Source organism: Danio rerio, chromosome 16 (genome assembly GCF_049306965.1).
Source record: "Danio rerio strain Tuebingen ecotype United States chromosome 16, GRCz12tu, whole genome shotgun sequence".
In the NCBI taxonomy this organism is placed as follows: Eukaryota; Metazoa; Chordata; class Actinopteri; order Cypriniformes; family Danionidae; genus Danio; species Danio rerio.
This window is the reverse complement of record NC_133191.1, coordinates 59,106,286-59,130,192: the sequence shown is the minus strand read 5'-3', so window position 1 is coordinate 59,130,192 and position 23,907 is coordinate 59,106,286. Positions and strand designations below refer to the sequence as shown.

The 23,907-nt window shown below is 35.9% G+C and overlaps 1 protein-coding gene and 1 long non-coding RNA gene across 2 annotated transcripts; one reads left to right on the top strand and one right to left on the bottom strand.

Moving 5' to 3' along the window:
* Positions 1–149: 149 nt before the first annotated feature.
* eomesb (eomesodermin homolog b) lies at positions 150–14,766 on the bottom strand. Its single transcript, NM_001083575.2, is given in 7 exon segments — positions 150–1,502; positions 3,208–3,269; positions 8,033–8,182; positions 10,479–10,600; positions 10,692–10,846; positions 12,639–13,209; positions 14,571–14,766. Coding segments are annotated over 6 exon segments (1,605 nt in total). The 5' UTR covers positions 13,136–13,209; positions 14,571–14,766; the 3' UTR covers positions 150–883.
* LOC141378113 (uncharacterized) lies at positions 8,060–16,056 on the top strand. Its single transcript, XR_012391806.1, has 4 exons — positions 8,060–8,217; positions 10,721–10,924; positions 12,618–13,178; positions 14,597–16,056. It is a non-coding gene; the product is annotated as an uncharacterized lncRNA (long non-coding RNA).
* Positions 16,057–23,907: the final 7,851 nt, after the last annotated feature.

The window sequence follows — 23,907 nt, the reverse complement described above, 5'->3', positions numbered from 1 at the left end:
TTCAGAGGGTTGTTTTCTCTCATTCGCCGTGTGGTATCAAACATTGCATGAAAAACACACGCTTCCAGCAGTTCCTCGATTCAAATATCTCGTTTGTCACGAGGGCCATGAATGAAATTCCTGAATAAAAGAGCCAAACTGCAGTTAAACTCCACCATTTAATCATTTGTCTAATAATTTGATTACTGATGTCTATGTAAAACACAGTCACTGTCTTTCTCCCCTGCATCTGTGTGTTTGTTTTGCCTCTGTGAAAATCAGCGCATGCCCAAACCAACACTCCCATTTTTATGCTAATTTTTAGAGCCTTTCTCACTTTCCCTCCTCCGACACTCCCCTCTAAACAGAGCTGGACACGCCCACTTTCCTGACTTTTTCTAAAGTAGAGGTGTGAAAAAACAGGGGGGTTTTATGGCCCTTCAACATCTCTCTATTTATTTACTGCTGAGGATACTGACCTGACCTACATATATATTTTTTGTATTATTCAATTATTATTGTGTATTATTAAATGGTAAATTATAATCATTTTGTGATAGGGAAAATAAAAATCTTTTCCAACTGGGACTTTCAAAAAAGTACTAAGCATTTAGCCCTGTATAAGTCTAAAACTTCATTCATAATGATCTTAAAAAGGACTTAAAGTCTTAAATTTAACTTGGTGAAACCTGCAGAAACCCTGTTAAAACCAGACTCATCATTATTGTGTGTGCTGTTCTACATTTTTGGGTGAACTGTCCTTTTTTGCGCGTACTGTCCCTTTAAGAACAGAATCTGTATTTCTGCATGTCCTGTCTATTTAAACATGTGTGAACTATGCCTTTAAACACAGAAGCTTCACATTAGCGTGTCCTGTCTCTTTAAACACCTCGAGCGACTGCCTCTAGCTGCTGGTGTAGAAGGCGTAGTAGCCGATGGCTTTGGCTGCAGATGGAGAGTCTTTGTGAAAGTTCTGCTCTTCAGTCTTGCCAGGGGGAGCGTCTCCTGAGAGCCGGCGTCTCTTACTGCACACCACTGAGTAAATGCTGGGCTCTGCGGCATCTGACGGCTTCTCCATCCAGCAGAACGGGCTGTTCTCCTCTCTGGCTTTCTCCGGATCCTCACTGAAGTCTGTGGGACTGGGCCGGGGAGACCAGGGCAGGCCGGAGGGTAGTTTTCTGGGGAACGAGGAGCCGGCGGAGACTCTGGTCCCCCAGCTGAAGGCAGTGTCGGGATAGTAGCTCTGCAGAGGGAGAGACTTGAAGCTGTAGGGCAGCAGAGAGCTGGAGTACTCGCCCTCGTACGCCGTCAGCTCCAGTTTACTGCTGTTCTGTGAGATCAGCCAGCGCTGGGCCGGGTCCTCCACGCTGCTGGGCTGGGTCACTGAGCGCTGGGTCAAACTGCTGAACTGCTCCTGCAGGAACGGCTGGACGGCGTATCGAGCGTTCGGGACCATCTGCTGTGCTCGGGGGGAGTCTGCAGGCGACGGCGTCAGGCGCTCTCGGTCTGGGAGGGTGTACATGCTGAAATGCACACAAACACACACAAATACTGGACACTTGAAAACAAATGTAGAGCAGTGCATGATTTCATTCTACTGGAGCCAATTCTAATGTTAAAAGACAAGACCTGATAAAATAAAATAAGATTGCAAGCTCCTCCCTAAAGGACTGATAGACCACGCCCTAATGTGCTGATATCTCCACCCTAAATGACTGATCAACTTACGAAATTGAAAGACGAGCAATGCAAACAAAATAAAGGAAGATTGACAGATGGAGGAATTCAGAGCAGAAATGTGACACCCACTGATAGCCCCACCCTTAATAACTGATAGACGCCCTGAAGGATTGAAAACTCCGCCCTAAAACACTGATATCCCCACCCTAAAGAGCTGATAGCTCCGCCCTAAATAACTGACAGCCTGGCACTAAAGAACTGATAGCCCCACCCTAAAGAACTGATAGCCCCACCCTGAAGAACTGATAACACCACCCTAAAGAACTGATAGCCCCACCTTAAAGAACTGATAACTCCGCCCTAAAGAACTGATAGCCCCGCCCTAAAGAACTGATAACTCCACCCTAAAGAACTGATAGCCCCGCCTTAAAGAACTGATAACTCCACCCTAAAGAACTGATAACACCACCCTAAAGAACTGATAACTCCGCCCTAAAGAACTGATAGCCCCGCCCTAAAGAACTGATAGCCCCGCCCTAAAGAACTGATAGCCCAGCCATAAAGAACTGATAACTCCACCCTAAAGAACTGATAGCACCACCCTAAAGAACTGATAGCCCCGCCCTAAAGAACTAATAGCCCCGCCCTAAAGAACTGATAACTCCACCCTAAAGAACTGATAACTCCAACCTGAAGAACCGATAGCACCGCCCTAAAGAACTCATAACTCCACCCTGAAGAACTGATAACTCCACCCTAAAGAACTGATAACAAAACCCTAAAGAACTGATAACACCACCCTAAAGAACTGATAACTCCGCCCTAAAGAACTGATAGCCCCGCCCTAAAGAACTGATAGCCCCGCCCTAAAGAACTGATAGCCCAGCCATAAAGAACTGATAACTCCACCCTAAAGAACTGATAGCACCACCCTAAAGAACTGATAGCCCCGCCCTAAAGAACTAATAGCCCCGCCCTAAAGAACTGATAACTCCACCCTAAAGAACTGATAACTCCAACCTGAAGAACCGATAGCACCGCCCTAAAGAACTCATAACTCCACCCTGAAGAACTGATAACTCCACCCTAAAGAACTGATAACAAAACCCTAAAGAACTGATAACTCCACCCAGAAGAATTGATAGCCCCGCCCTAAAGGACTGATAACTCCGCCCTTAATAGCTGATAGGCCGTGACAGAATGAAGACTCAAAGGTTTTCTGTCTTTAAGTCAGTTGAATGTATTTCAGGTTAAAGTGACTCCGTATAAGTGTTGGGTCAAATATGGAGAAAGCCAACCATTGGGTCACAACATGTGATTTAAACTGAATTGAAAAGCTTTAATGTTGAGAGTCTGTATCTGACAGCGTTTAATGTCATTGAAGTACTCGACTGTAAGGCAGTCAGGATTGCTTCTACAGTGTAAAAGTTTAGTTAATCCCCCAAAGAACACTCTCGTCATCATCAGCTCCTTTAGTGCAGTACAGCATTATTAAAGCTCGTTTATGTGGTAAAACCAGAGCAACGCACACCAGATGAATATACTCACGAATCATAATTATCTCTGAAGCCTTTAGCGAACGGGTTGTGGTCGATCTTGAGCTGAGTGATCTGGAAGAAGAAGAAGAACAGAAAAACTCAGTGTTTTCATCTTGATCATCTGGGAAACTCCTCCTGAGAGTGCATGTGGATATCGCTCCTCTGTGTTTAGGGCAGTCGTTGTGCTGTGAACTCTTCAACACTGGCAAACATTTCTACAAGTAGATCTTCGTTATTTACAGTCATCCTGCTTGGTGTGAGCGGGCCTTTGCTATGGAGTGAAATCTGTGCCGATATTTCACAAACAAATCCGCTATTTTTAATGCAAACAAACACGATCTCATTGCAAAGAATCACTTGAGTCACAAACAAGCAGAAAGCACCTTGCCAAAACTAATGCAGTGAGCAAAAACCCAGCGGCGTGCTGTTTCAGAGTAACATGAGTTGACCCATAGCGCCATCTGCTGTCTAATTGTAGGAGATGACCCAAGCACTTTGTGGAAAAAACAGAACAAGATGCAGGTACAGCTGAAGCCAGAGTTATTCTCCCTCCTCAATACATTTCTAATCATAACAGTGTTAATAACTTTAATACCAAACTCATCTCTAATAACTGATTTATTTTCTGTTTGTCATGATGACAGTAAATTATATTAGACTTGATCCACTATTATTGCTTAAATTATTATTATTAGCTTAAAGCGACATGTAAAGGCTTCACTAGGGTTATTCCTCAAACTGACATTTGTTTTTGCTGTTGGTTTGCGGGCCGAGTGATTCTTTGCTAAGCAAAGATTGCAAAATGCAGAGGAAAAAGTACAGACAAGTCATACTCGAGCGCCATTACCTGCCCCAAAATATAGTGCCAGCAGAGTAAAAGTAGCTGCTGTAAATATTACTCAAAGTATGGGTTCAAAGTAGCCCTTTTATAAATGCTTGAGTAGTGAATATTAAGCTATGAAAGGTAAAAGCATTTCCATGCAGTTTGTCCATGTGTGAAAACGAAACATTCTGCAGTGCATTGAGTGACTGTTTGAGGCCATTTGGGGATTTCAGTCTTCATACACTCTCAGAAATAAAGGTACACGGTGGTACAAATAATGAATGCTCCTTAAGGAACAGCTTTGTACCTTTGTAAAACTGTACCTTATATGGCACAGAAAGGACCTCTTATTATACTGTTCTGCAGCTTTTGATATGTAATGTAATGTGTATTTATATAGTGCATTTATTGTGTATGGCCGTACACCCAAAGCGCTTCACAATCATGAGGGGGGTCTCTCCACACTACCACCAGTGTGCAGCATCCACTTGGATGATGCGACGGCAGCCACAGGACAACGGCGCCAGTGCTTCACCACACACATTGGGGGAGTGGAGAGACAGTGATGGAGCCAATTCGGTTGAAGGGGATGATGGGGAGGCCATGATCGTAAGGGCCGATAGAGGGACTTTGGCCAGTACACCGGGGTTACACCCCTGCTCTTTCACGAGAAGTGCCATGGGATTTTAATGACCACAGAGAGTCAGGACCCCGGTTTAACATCTCATCCGAAAGACGGCGCCCACTGACAGTGTAGTGTCCCCTTCACTATACTGGGGCATTAGGACTCACACAGACCACAGGTTGAGCGCCCCCTGCTGGCCTCACTAACACCACTTCCAACAGCAGCCTAGAGTTCCCTAGTGGTCTCCCATCCAGGTACTGACCAGGCTCAGCCCTGCTCAGCTTCAGTGAGTGACCGGTCTTAAGCTGCAGGGTGGCCATATGAAGATACACAATTGTTCCCATATAAAAGGTACAAAAGTTGTATAAAAGAACAACTCCTTCTTTATAACAATACCTGTGAGAATAAATATGATGAATATAAAGTGATTTATGAATAATTTCCATATTAAAACAAGAATCATCTTTTAAAGGTATACAGTTAAAGTCAGAATTATTAGCCCCCTTCAAATTTGTATTTATTTTTTTTATTTTCCAAACGCTGTTTAACAGAGGAAGGACATTTTCATGTCTGATAATATTGTTTCTTCTGGAGAAAGTCTTATTTGTTTTATTTGGGCTAGAATAAAAGCAGTTTTTCATTTTTTAAACACCATTTTAAGGTCAATATTATTAGCCCCTTTAAGCTATATTTTTTTCGATAGTCTCCAGAACAAACCATCATTATACAATAACTTGCCTAATTACCCTAACCTGCCTAGTTACACTAATTACTGTCATCATGACAAAGAGAAAATAAATCAGTTATTAGAGATGAGTTATTAACACTGTTATGATTAGAAATGTGTTGGAGAAATCTGCTCTCCGTTAAACAGAAATTGGGGGGGAAAATAAACAAGCGGTCTAATAATTCAGGGGGGATAATATTTCTGACTTCAATTGTATGTTTAAAGAAACACAATTTTTAAGTTCTATAGTACAAAACGACTGGCAAAACAAAACTATAGGTATTATAATCTCAAGATTTAAGGCATTTTGAATAAATGTTTGGTGAGTATTTTTGACACTGTTAAGGTACAGAGTCACTGTACTGCCTTCATGGATCAGATTTGTACTCTTGATGAAGGTTCTGTGATCTGCAGGTTTTAAAAACCAAAGGTACATTTTGTTTTCTCATGCTACAAATGATGTCCTTAAATGTACAAGCTGCAATGGTACACATTTGTTTTTGTTGTCTTAAGGTACAATTCTGTTCCATGCTTCATTTTTACACTCCTGTGAGATCTCTTAGGTCGAGTGAGCAGAATTTTCTTTCATCTACAGTCTAGGCTGACACGTAGAGGGGACAGAGCTTTCTCTGTGCAACACCTTAACCCCTGAGATCAGAATGGCTCCATCATTATCTATTCTTAAATCACTTCGGTAACACTTTATAATAACTACACACTATAAATCATTTATTAAGCATTACCAAATAGTGAATTCATTATCTGTTAAGCATTAACTCTACATTAATAAGTGTTAGTAAGCAGTTTATAACTGCAGCTACAAATGCTCTATTCTTGACTTATAAGCACCTATATAATGTGCTTAATGATTGTATGTTCATACTCTGTTAATGATTTATTTTTCATTACTAAATTAAGTATCACATTATTTACAAACCGTTTGTATTTAAGAGTAGTTGAGGGTTTTTAGGATCATTCAGAATGAGTTAGTAAATGATTAATAAACTATTGTAATCAAAGTTTATATGTCTTATTATTCAGGCATATGGTAACTAATATGTTAATAAATGCTTTATTAACTCAACATTATGCAGTTTTGTGACCTAATCTAAAGTGAGGACTATTCATGTTTTATAAATCCCTTATAAATGACAAATAAAAGCTCAGTTGAATTCTAAACAGGAAGAATGATATGATTCACTCCTATTCATTTAAAGACACAAATGAAACTGTACTTTAAATGAAAAATAAATCTTTGCAAGCTGATCTAAAATAAAATCACTGTAGAGTTTAAACATTGCATCTTATTTTATTGTTTAATTATTATATTGTTGTTGTTTTATCCAGTTGGATGTCATATTTTGACACTCCTGTTATTCAGCAATGTTTAAACTTTACAGTAATTTGACTTTTTAGAAAGATTATCGTTAATTTGATTCTGAGCCTTTATTTGTCATTTATAAGGGATTTATTAAGCATGAATAGTCCTCACTTTAGATTAGGTCACAAAACTGCATGAAGTTGAGTTAATAAAGCATTTATTAACATATTAGTTAACTATTAGTATAAGCCTGAATAATAAGACATACATGTTGATTTCAATAGTTTATTAATCATTTAAAACCCTCAACTACTCTTAAATACAAACAGTTTGTAAATAATTCGATACTTAATTTAGTAATGAAAAATAAATCATAAACTAAGTATGAAAATACAATCATTAAGCACATTATATAGGTGCTTATAAGTCAAGAATAGAGCATTTGTAGCTGCAGTTATAAACTGCTTACTAACACTTATTAATGTAGAGTTAACCCTTAACAGATAATGAGTTCACTATTTGCTAATGCTTAATAAATGATTTATAGTGTGTAGTTATTATAAAGTGTTACCATCACTTCTTAAATAATACCTTTTTAGCTTGGCTTTTTAAGATTATGGTAATAGTCCTTTCTACTGCTACAAATTTACAGCCGTTTCTCTTGCCTTATTTCTATGTTTATATTCTGTCCTTTTGTTTTTACCTCGGCTTACGTACAGCACTTTGCTCAGTCTTGTGACTGCTTTTAAATGTGCTCTATATTTTAATGTACTTGAACTTGAAAAGCTACTGCCCCAGTGACAGGGTTTTGTACTTTCTTTGGTACAACATTGTACCAATTTTTCTGAGAGTGTACAGTAAACATGCGTCATCCCATCAGTGGCATGCAGTTGTAACAGTCCCTAATTCAATGCATGTTAAGAACTTCTTCTTGAACGCTTTTGATGCTTCTTTTAAAGGTTTACTGCATTTATAACGCTCCCATGACTTGAGGTTGTTCAGTATGACATGCATTAGTTTCTATGTGTGATTTGACTGGATGGGAATCACAGGACTGATGTTTCTCAGCCAATCCCCATAGACAAGAACTAATAGTGACTGCAGGCGAAAGGTAGTGGAGTGAAAGCACCGATACAATGCTAAAATGCACTCAGGGGACAGTAAAAATAAACATTTGTGAAACTACAAACTACTGCAGTTCCTGATAAAAGCTAATTAATTCCAGTCAATTGAGTATTTGTAATGTTACTTTACACCAGAAGCCAAATGCTGGATTAGTTTGTGAATTACTGGCAGTGATGTGGCTCCACACTCTACATGTTGAGAAATGCAGACGTACGTCAGTGTTCTGGTAGGCTGTAACCGCAATGAACTGGTTCTCCGGGAAGCTGAAGATCTGAGTGTTTGAGTCTCGCTCGCTTCGGTCGTCCGACACCTCCACGATGTGGAGCCGCGGCTGGTACTTATGCAGAGACTGGAGGACGATCATCTGAACACACACAGCAGCAGATGATCATTATTCAGGTGAGCAAAACATATTTATACATTTATTATGAACTGCGCAAATGAAAAGCAATATTTACACTGCAGAACATTACATGTGATCCTGGAGCACAGAATGTTGCTGTCTTATGCTGTAGTGGTATATTAATATAATTATCAAATATACAGTTGAAGTCAGAATTATTCACCCCCTTTTGATTTTTTTTTCTTGTTTAAATATTTCCCAAATGATGTTGAACAAATTGAGGAAATGTTCACAGTATGTCTGATAATGTTTGTTCTTCTGGAGAAAGTCTTATTTGTTTTATTTCGGCTAGAATAAAAGCAGTTTTAATTGTTTAAACACTATTTTAAGGTCAATATTATTAGCCCCTTTAAACTAATATTTTTTCTCGATAGTCAACAGAACAAACCATCATTATACAATAACTTGCCTAATTACCATAACCTGCCTAATTATCCTAATTACCCTAGTGAAGCCTTTACATGTCACTTTAAGCTGTATAGAAGTGTCTTGAAGAATATCTAGTCTAATATTATTTACTGTCATCATGACAAAGAGAAAATAAATCAGTTATTAGAGATGAGTTATTAACACTATTATGATTAGAAATGTGTTAAAGAAATCTGCTCTCCGTTACACAGAAATTGGGGGAAAAATAAACAGGGGGCTAATAATTCTGACTTCAACTGTATGTTGTACACTCTAAATGGGATTTTCCACAGACAGAAATATAGCAATATGTGACACTTTAAAATTTAAAATGGCTAATTTAATGTGTATAATATATATATATATATATATATATATATATATATATATATATATATATATATATATATATATATATAAATACAGTTGAAGTCAGAATTATTACCCCCCCCCTGTATTATTAGCGCCCCTGTTTATTTTTTCCCCCAAATTCTGTTTATTGGAGGGAAGATTGTTTCAGCACATTTCTAATCATAATAGTGTTAATAACTCATCTCTAATAACTGATTTATTTTATCTTTGTCATGATGACAGTAAATAATATTTTACTTGACACTTCTATACAGCTTAAAGTGACATGTAAAGGCTTCACTAGGTTAATTAGGGTAATTAGGCAGGTTAGGGTAATTAGGCAAGTTATTGTATAATGATGGTTTGATCTGGAGACTATCGAGAAAAAAAATTAGCTTAAAGGGTCTAATAATTTTGTCCCAAAAATGTTTTTAAAAAATTAATAACTGCTTTTATTCTAGCTGAAATAAAACAAATAAAACTTTCTCCAGAAGAAGAAATATTATCAGACACACTGTAAAAATGTCATTGCTCTATTAAACATAATTTGGGAAATATTTAAAAAAAAGAAAGTAAAAATCAAAAGGGGGCAATTAATTCTGACTTCAACTGTGTGTGTGTATATGTATGTATGTGTATGTATATATATATATATATATATATATATATATATATATATATATATATATATATATATATATATATATATATATATATATATATATATACATACATACATACATACTACCAGTCAAGTTTAGGTTCAGTGTGATTTTAAAGGTTTTTAAATAAGCTTCTCCTGCTCACCAAGGCTGCATTTATTTATTTCATCAGTAATACAGTACACATTGTAAACTTGTGAAATGTTATTGCATTATAAAATACTGTGCAAAAGTATTTATAGTTTAATTTAACAATTTAATCCAGTGAATGAAATTCAGCTTCATTATTGCAGTCTTTAGTCACATTTCTTCAGAAATCACTCTAAAATTCATTGTTGTTATTATTATTTTTATTATTATTATTAATAAGAAAACATATAATCAATATTATTATCAATAAGAAAACAGTTTTTTGTTTAAAAATATTTACCAAGTTATTTTTAAATTTAATAAATGTCGCCTTGATGAACAGAATAATTTTCTTAAAAAAAAAAAAACATGAAAAAATAAAACTGACACCAAACTTTTAACCGGTATTGTGTATTTTTGTTTGTATAGCCTAGGCAATCACCTCATGTACTGATTATGTGCTTTATTCAGTGTTGAATGCTCCCAGCCTGAGATTAAATACCATTTTATGTGACATTTATCACCGCTCCACCTACATCAGTCACTCAGACTAGCTACTAGTAATATGTATGAATTGTATTATTTTGACCATTCCGTAGACAGTGTGCATGGTGGCTTATGTTTAAATGAATGGCTGGTGTTTAAATGTTTCTGCCGTGTGGCGTGCTTTTATACACGGTGTAGCCTAATATGAGCGCACTCATTACCTGAGAAGTGTTGATGTTCGCGCCCTTGTTATTGGTCAGTTTGAGTTTGCCGAAAGATATCTCCTGCCTCATCCAGTGCGCGCCCGTGTTTGGGGATTCCGGGTGCATGTAAATCTTATTTCCTGTAAACGCAGAGCAGAGCACAGTGACGTCACTGAATATGGCATCATCATCACCATCATATTAATAATAATATCAATGGCCTATTTATACCCTGCATGTTGTTGTCGGCTTTCCCGCAGGTCACCCATTTCCCGCCCTGAAACCTCCAGTGGTTCGGGTCTGCCAGAACAATCTCCACGAACACATTATAGTGTGCAGACAGACTCAAACCCGTCATGTTGAAGCTGAGGAACGGGAACATGCGCCTAAACACAACAACAACACCATCATAGGAGAGATTTAAACATTATTGCTTATTATTGCGTTGCTTGAGCCTATAAGAGGTGCGTTTTCAAGGTGCACTCTCAGAAATACAGGTACAGAATATCTGTACTTTTCAAAGGGGACATTTTGGCTACTGACAGGCAATATTAATAGCCTATCTAAAAAGTAAATACATTACAGTACATTAAAGGTACAAATGTTACCATTAAAGGTACTTATTTCCATCTGAACAGGACAAAAAAATTACCTTTTATAAAGGTGCCACCCCGGTGGCAGATTTTGTACATTTGTTTCTGAGTAAATCTTAATTTAAAAAAATATATTTTCTAATATTATTTTATATAGGCTTGCCTATACCATCTAAAATGTTATTAGAATTACATAAAAACACATCTAAACTACAATTAATGCGAGATATTAATAATAATTTATGCAAACAAATTGCATAACACAATTGTTTGGTAACTTTTTTCTGCTTTCGCATTTTATTTCATTAAAAGCACAGCTGACCGATAAATGAAAAATCCTCATCGTTTACTGACACTCAAGTGTTTGTAAACTTCTAGGAGGATCTTTCATCTGTTAAAGACAAAACAAGATATTCTGAAGAATGCTGGAAAAATTAACATCCCTAAAGGAGCAAAATACATACGGACGTCAATGCCTGTTTTAAATCCAACATTCTTCAGAATATCTTCCTTTGTGTTCGACAGAATAAAGAATAATTGAGAAAATAAATGGCAATCTTAAATTTCATTTAATCCGATGCTTTACTAGCAATATTTTAATTCCGCTCAACTGCGATTGAGGCTATTGAACCAATTGGAATAAAAGACTGATTTATTTCATTAGCCAAGCTCAAGCACACGATTGTGGCTAATTAATTCTGAGAAATGTTTTATAATAATTATGCACTATTAAACATATATATAAAAAATTGTATTAACTCAAAATTATATTAACACAACATTGGATCAAATATGGACAAATCCAACAATTGGGTCAAAATTAAATATTTGGATTTATTTTAGATTTAGAAAAAAATAACCCAGTGCTAGATTTGTACACGTTTGACCAAACATTGGGTTCAAACAAACCAGACATTTTTAAAGTGTATGCTATGTATTTTTTGCATTGCACATTTTTGCATTACACATACACTCTAAAATGATGTTGTTTTAACCCAACGCTGGGTAAAATGTGGACAGACCCAACAGTTTGATTTAAAAAAAAACTCTAAATTTGTATATATTTATATTTTATATTTAGATTTAGATGTAGATTTGTATATTCTAAATTTGCATATATTTGACCCAGCGTTCAATTAAAACAACAGCGTTTTTAGTGGATAAGTAATGCAAAAAAAGTATACCATGTTAAAAATACTATTTACAATAAATAAAAAGGGTAAAAGGAGCACTTCACATCACCAAAATACATATCCCATATGTCTATGTATTTGTATACATGGATTTAAAAAAAAATCTGGGTTGTTTTAACACAATATTGGGTTGAATATGGTCCAACCAAATGGTTGAGTTTGCCTAATTTTTAGTTGCATTTAAATTACGGTTGGGTTGGTGCACGGTTTGACCAAGTCAAATGTCAAACTTGCCTGTTGGGTTAAAATAATATATTTTAAATTTGATTAAAAAAAATTAAACAAGTTCAAATTTTTAGTGTATATATCGCCTAGTTGTATTTATCAATGTTTAACCATGTTTCCAATGCACCTGTCGTCTAAAAACACAGGTAACCGCCGTGTCTTCTCACCTGCCCTGCTTGGTGATGATCATCTCGGTTTGGTGCCGGTGGAACTTGAGCCACAGCGGCCGGTTGCAGAGATACACCTGCGCCCGCAGAGCCGCACTGGGCAGCGCTACGGCGCCGGAGCCAGAGCCCTGGTATGGGCTGTAGCCGTTCCCCGCAGCGTGACCGAACTGATGATAGCCCGGGCTGAAGTCTCCGCGGCCGGCGCACAGAGACTGGCAGAAGCCGGCGGAGGGAAGCACGGAGCCGTAGTGGAGCGAAGCCGAGTACCGGGACCCATCCGACCCGGCGTACACGGCTCCGGTCTGCCCGCTGTACGGGAAGAGGGAGCACGGGCTGGGGGAGTCCTGCGTCTGCATGAAGTAGCGGCTGGAGCTCAGCCCGTCCAGGAGATACCGGCTGGACAGATCATCACCACAAACTACCGGAGAAACTTTCTCCTCCTCCGCCTCCGGGTGAGAAGAGAGCGCGGAGCCAGAACTGGATCCTTCTCCGGGCATGCTGATCACGGACACCGAGCCCGACGCCTGATACTCGGTCTCGGTCAGTGTGCAAAGCGCCTCGGCATCACTGACTAACACACAACCATGTCAAAAACACATCAGATTTTTATTTAATTCCACACATGTCAAAAACACATTGAATTATTTAATTCTGCATTTCTTCTTTGTGCGCGTTTATCCGGGTGCAACCCCTGAACTGCGCTATAGAAACAAATCAGATCATTTATTGATTGATTATACGATAACCTGAGATATGATCTTCAAGCTTTCATTACAACACGTGCTACTCTTTGTGTGAAGTGTGAAGATTCAGTTTCAGTCATGAAGAACAAAGTCATTTAGCTTTTGTTGATGTAAAAGAAAATAAGGTAATTGTCTGTACCGAATATCTAAAAAAAGGAATACAAGTGTTTAACTGGAAGATGTTTTCGCATACATATTACCTATTAACTAAATCTAAATACGCTTTTCGTTTTGGAAATATAACCTGATTTTATTTTCATGTTCTTTCCAACTCTTTATTTTGATCTTGCATATGCATTTATAACATTTAATTAGCCTACATTTATAAATGAACGGTTTTACATTTTAATGAAATATGCGGTGTTTATATTTATATTAGACAATTCTTTATTTTATTTGTCCGCTGTTTTATTTAATATAAAGAACAAATACTAAATATATAATCAAATAATTGTATTTGAAATAAATATTTCTCCATAGCGCATTTTAAAATCTAAAATAATTTCTCTTTGTTAATTTAACATCTATCAATTGTTATTTAATCAGCGCGACGTGAACCTAATGTTTAGTGTTTTGGCATCAGCTCTACTAGACTACTTTTAAATTATTTTAGCAATTTATAAAACACCAATCACTTATTCATCTTCAGAGGTGAACTCTTCCCTTTAAACTTTTTAATATCTATAAATTATAGGCATTAAAAAGTTCTTTCAAATAATAATTTGTAGATGCATAGGCTACACTAATTTAGCAATATACGGACAACAGAAGTTCATTTAATCCACATTCACTGAGACAAATCCAACCGAAATGTTTAAACCAATTTGATATTTCTTCAATATTTGTATTAATTTCTTTTCTAAAAATTAAATGAGTGACAGTAAAAGTGCGATCCTTTCTTTAAATGTTCAGATGCTTTTCTAAAAAATCAAGAACAGATTAAATAATAAACAGCAGCTATAAATCTGCGCACACACCACTTTACTGAATATATTTACTGTACCGTGTTTTTTTTTTAATTAAACTAAACGTAAAACATACACTGAAGCTCACTGCAGAAACAATCTAGTATCTCACGAGTTTACTTCATGCACATTAAAGAGATGATTACAGGGTAAAACACGGCGTTTTTATTTGTGTATAGACGAGAAGTAAAATGAATCGCGAGTCATTAAATGAATGAACTCACCGGAATCTTCTTCATGTCCTCCACAGACTGAGAAGGGAAAGCTCTTTTGTTCACACTGAGAAGATGAAAAAGCAGAGGAGGATGGAGGAGCATCAGGGTCACTGAATGGGGGTGAGGCTTACTGACTCACTGAATCTCATTGAATCATTGACTCGCTGACCGCTGACTGAACGACTCACTGACTCTCTGACTGACTGAGGCACCTGTGCTGCTGCTGCTGCATTTATTGATTCGCTCCACAGCGCCTCCTACTGACGCTTACAGCCGCTCATTCTCATTTGTCAGCGCGTTACAATCAAATGTGCACAAAACAATGCGGGTTTATTTGTGGAGCTAGACAAAATGCATGTGAGTCAAAATTAAAAACAAATTAAAGCCCAAAATTAATACACTTAGCAGAATGGCAGGTTGTTTTAACACATGTTGGATTAAATTTCATCAAGCCATATTTTTCCTACATAAATGTATTCATTTTAACAATTCATTTAGTTTAAAAACAAATGTTGGGTTCGTTGAACATTTGACCCAGCATTGGGTTAATACAACCCGGCGTAGAAAAAATAATGTGCTGTAATGTCATTTAATAATGGCCTTTTAAACACAATGGTCATATTTGAGCCAGCATTGGGTTAATATAACCAGGTATAGATCATCTTCTGTGAAAACAGTTTGTAAATTTCCTTTTAAATCAAATCTTTTGGATTAGTTATGCATGCATTACTTAATTCAGACTTTAAAGATGAGGTATTTGGTTTCTCAATATTTGGATTTATTTTGTTTGCACTCTAAAAATGTTGTTATTTTACCTATTGAGTTATGACACCTAGTTTTGGGTTATGAATACCCAGCATTTTTAAACATGTGAATCCTCAGATTCTTTATTTTCAATAGTTGTGTCTCAGCCAAATATGATCATATAAAGCATTAAAAAGATTAGTTATTCAGCATAAATCTCAATTTCAAAACTGCACTGACACAGTTTCAATCTCAATTTACTGCAACTTCCATGTTCAGCTGCTCTGACACAATCTACATTGTAAAAGCGCTAGAGAAATGAACACGACTAGTACTGAAAATAAAAAAAGACCCTCAGTGACTTGAGCTCCATGGAGGGTCATACAGACCATTTCAATGTGCTGATGTCAGAGGCCCATGAACATTTCCTTGTAGTCAAACCATTTCATAACAGTGACGAGAGTCAATTCAAGCATAACGTAAAGTTAAACAGCTGCCATAACATTATTTCCCAATATGAAGACCTTTTGGGTTTCTTAGAAGCTATGAAAGTTTAAAATGTAACACAGACAATAGTTTAAGACCATTGTTATTGTTTACGTGCCTTAAAATGGTTTATATGCACTCTAGAAATACTGTTTTTTTACCCAATACTGGGTCAAATATAAACAAACACAACATTAAAACCTCCCAGAATTTTTTTTTAATGTGCCTCCTGATTTTATTCTGCAAATAAAACATCCTTTATTCTAAAATGTATGTCTAGATATATTATACTCTGTGAAGAGAATACAGTATTACATTATATTATATTATATTATATTATATTATATTATATTATATTATATTATATTATATTATATTATATTATATTATATTATATTATATTATATTATATAGGCAAAAAGTTGCTGTGGCAAGTAATAAAAAGTAAATTCTTTTTTTTGAGTTGAACATGTCTATATGTGTATATATACAGGTGAAGACAGAATTATTAGTCCCCTGTTTAATTTTTCCCCCATTTTCTGTTTAACGGTGAGCAGATTATCTTCAACACATTTCTAATCATAATAGTTAATAACTCATCTCTAATAACTGATTTATTTCCTCTTTGTCATAATGACAGTAAATAATATTAGACTAGATATTCTTCAAGACACTTCTATAAAGCTTAAAGTGACATTTAAAGGCTTCACTAGGGTAATTATAGGCAGGTTTGTTCTGGAGACAATCGAAAAAAATATAGCTTAAAGGGGCTAATAATATTCACCTTAAAATGGTTTTAAAATAATTAAAAACTGCTTGTAAACTAGCCGAAATCAAACAAATAAGACTTTCTCCAGAAGAACAAATATTATCAGACATACTGTGAACATTTCCTGAATCTGTTCAACATCATCTGGGAAATTTAAAAAAAAGAAAAAAAAAATTTTTTTAGGGGGCGAATAATTCTGACTTCAACTGTATGTATGTGTGTATGTATGTATGTATGTATATATATATATATATATATATATATATATATATATATATATATATATATATATATATATATATATATATATATATTTTTTTTTTTTTTTTTTTGTTTTTTTTTTTTTGTAAAGTTTATATTGACTAATCTCTCTGTCATGACAAAAATGGTTGATGTATATATTTATTAATCATCAGTACTATTAAGCTTTTACCGTCTGAATTCATTAGTTTCTAAATTCTACTACATTTGTGTTATTGTCTGTAGCAGTAAGAAGTTTATCATCTGTGCTATATCTCTGCACTTCGTGTATAATTTGTTTTAATTCGGAATCCTTATATATAAGACGCATGTAAAATAGGTTTCCTCCGGGTGCTCCGGTTTCCCCCACAGTCCAAACACATTTGCTATAGGGGGATTGATGAACTAAATTGACCGTAGTATGAATGTGTGTGTATGGGTGTTTTCCAGTACTAAGTTACAGCTGGAACAGCCTCAGCTGCGCTAAACATACGCTGGAATAGTTGGCCGTTCATTTCGCTGTTGCGACCCCTTATAAATAAAGAGACTAAGCTGAAGTGAAATGAATGAAATGTAAATTATTTTTAATGTATTTCCTTAGTGATCTTTAACAAAACATAACAATATTTTCACAGTATTTCCTGTTATATTTGTCTTTTTGTTGGTCTGGATTTAAAAAAAAACAGGATATAGTAAAAACTGCTGTGGTTAATATTATTAACCTCCTTTAGAAATATAAACTTTTGATTGTCTACTGAATAAATCATCATTATAAGGCAAAATAAGGCTTTCACCTCAAAATATACCCCGGTTAAGTCTAACAATAGGTGTTAAAGGAAGGCTGTTTAATGTATTTGATTGTGAAAACGCAGCACAGATAGTGACAGTGTGCCCAGAGCCGTACTGTCACGGTACATCATCTCGCCAGAGGAAAAACACACGTGAACACAAAATACTGCAGTTATTTTGAACCAGATTAATGTAAAGGACTTGAATTGATCTGTTGTGGTGATTCTACAGTTGCTATAGTAACACAATTATATTATTTGATCTGTTGTGGTGATTCTACAGTTGCTTTGGTAACAACAACTATAGTAGTTAATCTGTTGTGGTGATTCTACAGTTACTATGGTAACAACTATAGTAATTGATCTGTTGTGGTGATTCTACAGTTGCTATGGTAACAACAACTATAGTAATTGATCTGTTGTGGTGATTCTACAGTTACTATGGTAACAACTATAGTAATTGATCTGTTGTGGTGATTCTACAGTTACTATGGTAACAACTATAGTAATTGATCTGTTGTGGTGATTCTACAGTTACTATGGTAACAACTATAGTAATTGATCTGTTGTGGTGATTCTACAGTTACTATGGTAACAACTATAGTAATTGATCTGTTGTGGTGATTCTACAGTTGCTATGGTAACACAATTATATTAATTGATATGTTGTGGTCATTCTACAGTTTCTATGGTAACACAGCTACATTAATATAAACAAATGAGGCAATACTGTAGTTTTCTACAACTCTAGGGTATATTATAGTGCAATACAGCACTGTTTACTATAGTAAAAACTAAAGTATAGTACAGTATTCATTATTGTTTGTCAATTCTTATGCTGGAGCAATTAACAGAGAGCTGTAGATACTATAATATATACAGTATGATGCACTTTATTATAAAAACACAACAGTATAAACTATGAATTACTATAGTATTTGTTCATATCAACATAAACAGTTAAAGCACTCTTGCATTAAACACATGAGAGCTGCACAGAACTGAACTATACACTTTCACTACAGAAATGATCATTACTGCATCTGCAGTTTCCTTTCTTATTTCACAATGTGTTTTACACCTAGTTACTGATTTAGTTCTGGTTTGGCGCGGTTGACAGCCACACTGGAGTGTGACGCTCTAGTTCATATTCAAAAACCTGTAATGCTTAAACAAGCTTATACTACGGGTCTGCTGAATGCTTGATTCTGACTGGCTGATGGTCACTCTCAGGTGTTTGGTTATTGCCAGATAAAGGCACAGCTAAAGTAGTTCCGGCAGGTTTAGAGCGCATTACAGCTCCATATCACTACACTAACATTATACTACAGGTCTACTGAATGCTTGCTTCTGATTGGCTGATGAGGACTCTAAAGTGTTTGGTTATTGTCAGATAAAGGCACAGCTAAAGTAGTTCCGGCAGGTTTAGAGCGCATTACTGCTTCATATCACTACACTAACATTATACTACAGGTCTACTGAATGCTTGATTCTGATTGGCTGATGAGCACTCTAAAGTGTTTGGTTATTGTCAGATAAAGGCACAGCTAAAGTAGTCCCGGCAGGTTTAGAGCGCATTACTGCTTCATATCACTACACTAACATTATACTACAGGTCTACTGAATGCTTGATTCTGATTGGCTGCTGGTCACTCTCAGATGTTTGGTTATTGTCAGATAAAGGCACAGCTAAAGTAGTCCCGGCAGGTTTAGAGCGAATTACTGCTTCATATCACTACACTAACATTATACTACAGGTCTACTGAATGCTTGATTCTGATTGGCTGATGAGCACTCTAAAGTGTTTGGTTATTGTCAGATAAAGGCACAGCTAAAGTAGTCCCGGCAGGTTTAGAGCGCATTACTGCTTCATATCACTACACTAACATTATACTACAGGTCTACTGAATGCTTGATTCTGATTGGCTGCTGGTCACTCTCAGATGTTTGGTTATTGTCAGATAAAGGCACAGCTAAAGTAGTCCCGGCAGGTTTAGAGCGCATTACTGCTTCATATCACTACACTTACATTATACTACAGGTCTGCTGAATGCTTGATTCTGATGGGCTGATGTTCACTATAAGGTGTTTGGTTATTGCCAGATAAAGGCACAGCTAAAGTAGTTCCGGCAGGTTTAGAGCGCATTACAGCTCCATATCACTACACTAACATTATACTACAGGTCTACTGAATGCTTGCTTCTGATTGGCTGATGAGGACTCTAAAGTGTTTGGTTATTGTCAGATAAAGGCACAGCTAAAGTAGTTCCGGCAGGTTTAGAGCGCATTACAGCTCCATATCACTACACTAACATTATACTACAGGTCTACTGAATGCTTGCTTCTGATTGGCTGATGAGCACTCTAAAGTGTTTGGTTATTGTCAGATAAAGGCACAGCTAAAGTAGTTCCGGCAGGTTTAGAGCGCATTACAGCTCCATATCACTACACTAACATTATACTACAGGTCTACTGAATGCTTGCTTCTGATTGGCTGATGAGCACTCTAAAGTGTTTGGTTATTGTCAGATAAAGGCACAGCTAAAGTAGTCCCGGCAGGTTTAGAGTGCATTACTGCTTCATATCACTACACTAACATTATACTACAGGTCTACTGAATGCTTGATTCTGATTGGCTGCTGGTCACAATAAGATGTTTGGTTATTGTCAGATAAAGGCACAGCTAAAATAGTTCCGGCAGGTTTAGAGCGCATTACAGCTCCATATCTCTCTGCTGAATGATTAAAGTTATTTCACAGCTATAACAGTCAGAAATCACATCAGAACACAACAGAAGTAGGAGGAGGAGATGTGTGATACAAACAGAAGGGCACTAGTTTTACACACAGGAGCAGTTTGAGGAAGACACACACCTGACTAGTACACTCTCAGATACGACACCTCAATAGGTGTGAGAACCATAGTATAAGCAGAATTACGCACTCTGGGATGGTGGATTATTAGACAATTACTGCTCAGCTGAGGTGTGTTTTGGTGTGCCTTATTTACTCATTTATTTATATTAGTCATATATTTAGCTCAGTGGCCTCACAGCAGGAAGGTCGCTGGTTCGAGTGCCAGCTGGGTCAGTTGGTGTTTCTGTGTGGAGTTTGCATGTTCTCCCCGTGTGGCGTGGGTTTCCTCCAGGTGCTCCAGTTTCCCCCACAGTTCAAACACATGCGCTATAGGGGAATTGATCAACTAAATTGGCCGTGGTGTGTGTGTGTGTGTGTGTGTGTGTGTGTGTGTGTGTGAATGAGTGGGTATGGGTGTTCCCCAGTACTGGGTTGCAGCTGGAAGATCATCTGCTGTGTAAAATATATACTGGAATAGTTGGCGGTTCATTCCACTGTGGCGACCCCTGATAAATAAGGGACTGAGCTGAAGGAAGATTTCTGAAATTTAAATTATTATTTCCTTAGTGATCTTTAACAGAGTATTTAACGCAGTATTTTCTATTGTATTTGTCTGGATTTAAAAAAAATGACGTATAATAAAAACATCTGTGGTAAATATTATTGGCCCCCTAAATATATATATATATTTCCATTGTTTACAGAACAAATCATCATTACACAATGACTCCCTAATTAACCTCTAAAACAAATCATTCATTGCATTTACTTAGTTGTTTTTAATGTAACTGGTTGAAAACAATTTATATGGGCTGAGTAGAAACAAACAAATCAAATATATTAACCACCTTAATTAACCTCAAATTAATTTGTTTGTTTAAACTCAGCTCATATAAATTGTTTGCAACCAGTTACAATAAATACTATTTAGTAAATGCAATGAATGTTTTTTCAGTGTAAAAAGTGATTAGTCATTTAAAGCGAGTAAACCAACTGCCTTAAAAGCAACATGTTGACGTTACATAAATAATGTAAGTAAATCCAGTGTAACTTGGGACTCTTAAAGTGACTTAATTTTTATTATTATGCACATTGTATTAACTTTTTCAAAATAAAAGTAAACTAATCACTGTTTCCAAAACACATTTATTACACACACACACACACACACACACACACACACACACACACACACACACACATATATATATATATATATATATATATATATATATATATATATATATATATATATATATATATATATATATATATATATATATATATATATATATATATAAGGTTTTCTGTATATAAATGACAGTTAATAAAATAAATCTGCTCTTCCAAACTCCAGTGTGTCTTCTAAATTCAATACAAGCTATAATTGGAGATTTCATAGACTTAATGAAGCACCAAATATGTAATATTGTTACAATTATAATTAAGTAATTATTTTAAAGAGACATGCTAATAAAGAATTAGTTGACTTTAAAATAGTGAGTACATTCAGAATAGTTATACAAGTTTAAGTCAGCTTAACAGTTCCAGTTACACTGTTTACTTACATTATTTTTGTAATGCAATTGTGGTTTACTTGCTTTAAATAACTAATCACTTTTTACAGTGTAATGAAGCCTTTAAATGTCACCTTAAGCTGAATACTAGTGTCTTGAAGAATATCTAATATTATGTGCTGTCATCATGGCAAAGAGAAAAGAAATCAGTGATTAGACATGAGTTATTAAAACTATTATAAAAATTCTTGTTGCTTTAAATTTGTTTAATTTTCGAATCATCTCAACTAACATCAAACAAACCTGCTTGACCAAACTTAAATACACGCAAACAAACACAGCTGCAAACACCAGGGAGTCCGCGGTGCCTTTAAAAGTATTAAAACTTGATGAATTAATGTAGAGAAATTTAAGGCTTTTAAAAGGTCTTAAATGCTATTTTGCTAGGTAATAAATGTTATATAATGTATGGTTTTGTGCTAAAGTTTGCCTGAATTAAATCTGCGACTATCAGGATGCTGTGTAGTTTATTGAATCAATAATATCCTGCTAGATTTGACATCATGCTGCTTTGTTGGCGAATATTTCAGACTTCAGCTGTATGCTCTGAACACACAAACAATACATTAATATAAAACAATAAACGTAGGACATTCGTGTAAAGATTGTTCTAAAGATGCAGCACAGAAGCTGTGGTGTGCAGAGGAGGCTTTCAGTCCTGCTGCTTAATATCTGTGTGTGCGTGCGTGTTTGCGTGCGTGCGTGTGTGTGCGTGCCGCTGCTGTTTTCATTGACGAGTGCTGCGGTGTGACGCCTCCTCACACACACACACACGAGCACACTGGAAACAGCACATTAAAAACACCGACTCACATGTGACAGAAACTACTGACACATCCATAACACTTTAATATCAACCAGTTCACTGCACTCATTTACACAATATAGAGTTACAGACAGTGCTCAGCGTATATGAGTTCACGCACGTCTGAAAATCATCAGTGTTGTTCTCCATTTCTCAGTGAATATCTGTTTCAGTGCATTTAAACGGAGCAGATCTAACATTAAAATGGTTACAGAATATAGGAATAAAAAGATGAATCCAGTTATTAAAACAAACTGCAAACTTTTAACTAAATCTTTTTATTTTTCTCTTGATTTTTCCTGTTTATTACAGTTTCATTTAAGATTTTCCTACAAGGACAGGTTTTATATTGGCTGGGATCCCCTTTGTAACATATTAATTTGTGTGTGGTCATTTTTGGACTGTGATCTTCAGTATTTGATGAGTTGATCAGTTTTGTCTTCAGTACTGGTTAATCTACTGTATATCTGCACTAATATATTACTGTAAAGCATCCTGGAGAGAATATGAATGTAAAAGAGAGATCTGTGAGTGGTCAACTCATTTATGCTGAACACTATATATATATATATATATATATATATATATATATATATATATATATATATATATATATATATATATATATATATATATATACATACAGTTGAGGTCAGAATTATTAGCCCCCTGAATTATTAGACCGCTTGTTTATTTTTCCCCCAATTTCTGTGTAACGGAGAGCAGATTTTTCCAACACATTTCTGCACATAATAGTGTTAATAACTCGTGTCTAATAACTAATTTATTTTCTCTTTGTCATGATGACAGTAAATAATATCAGACTTCAAGACACTTCTATACAGCTTAAAGTGACTTTTAAAGGCTTCACTAGGTTAATTAGGGTAACTATAGGCAGGTTAGGGTAATTAGACAAGATAATGTATAATGATGGTTTGTTCTGTAAGTCATCGAGAAAATATATAGCTTAAAGGGGCTAATAATATTGACCTTAAAATGCTGTTTAAACAATTAAAAACAGTTTTTATTCTAGCCAGAATAAAACAAATAAGACTTTCTCCAGAAGAACAAATATTATCAGA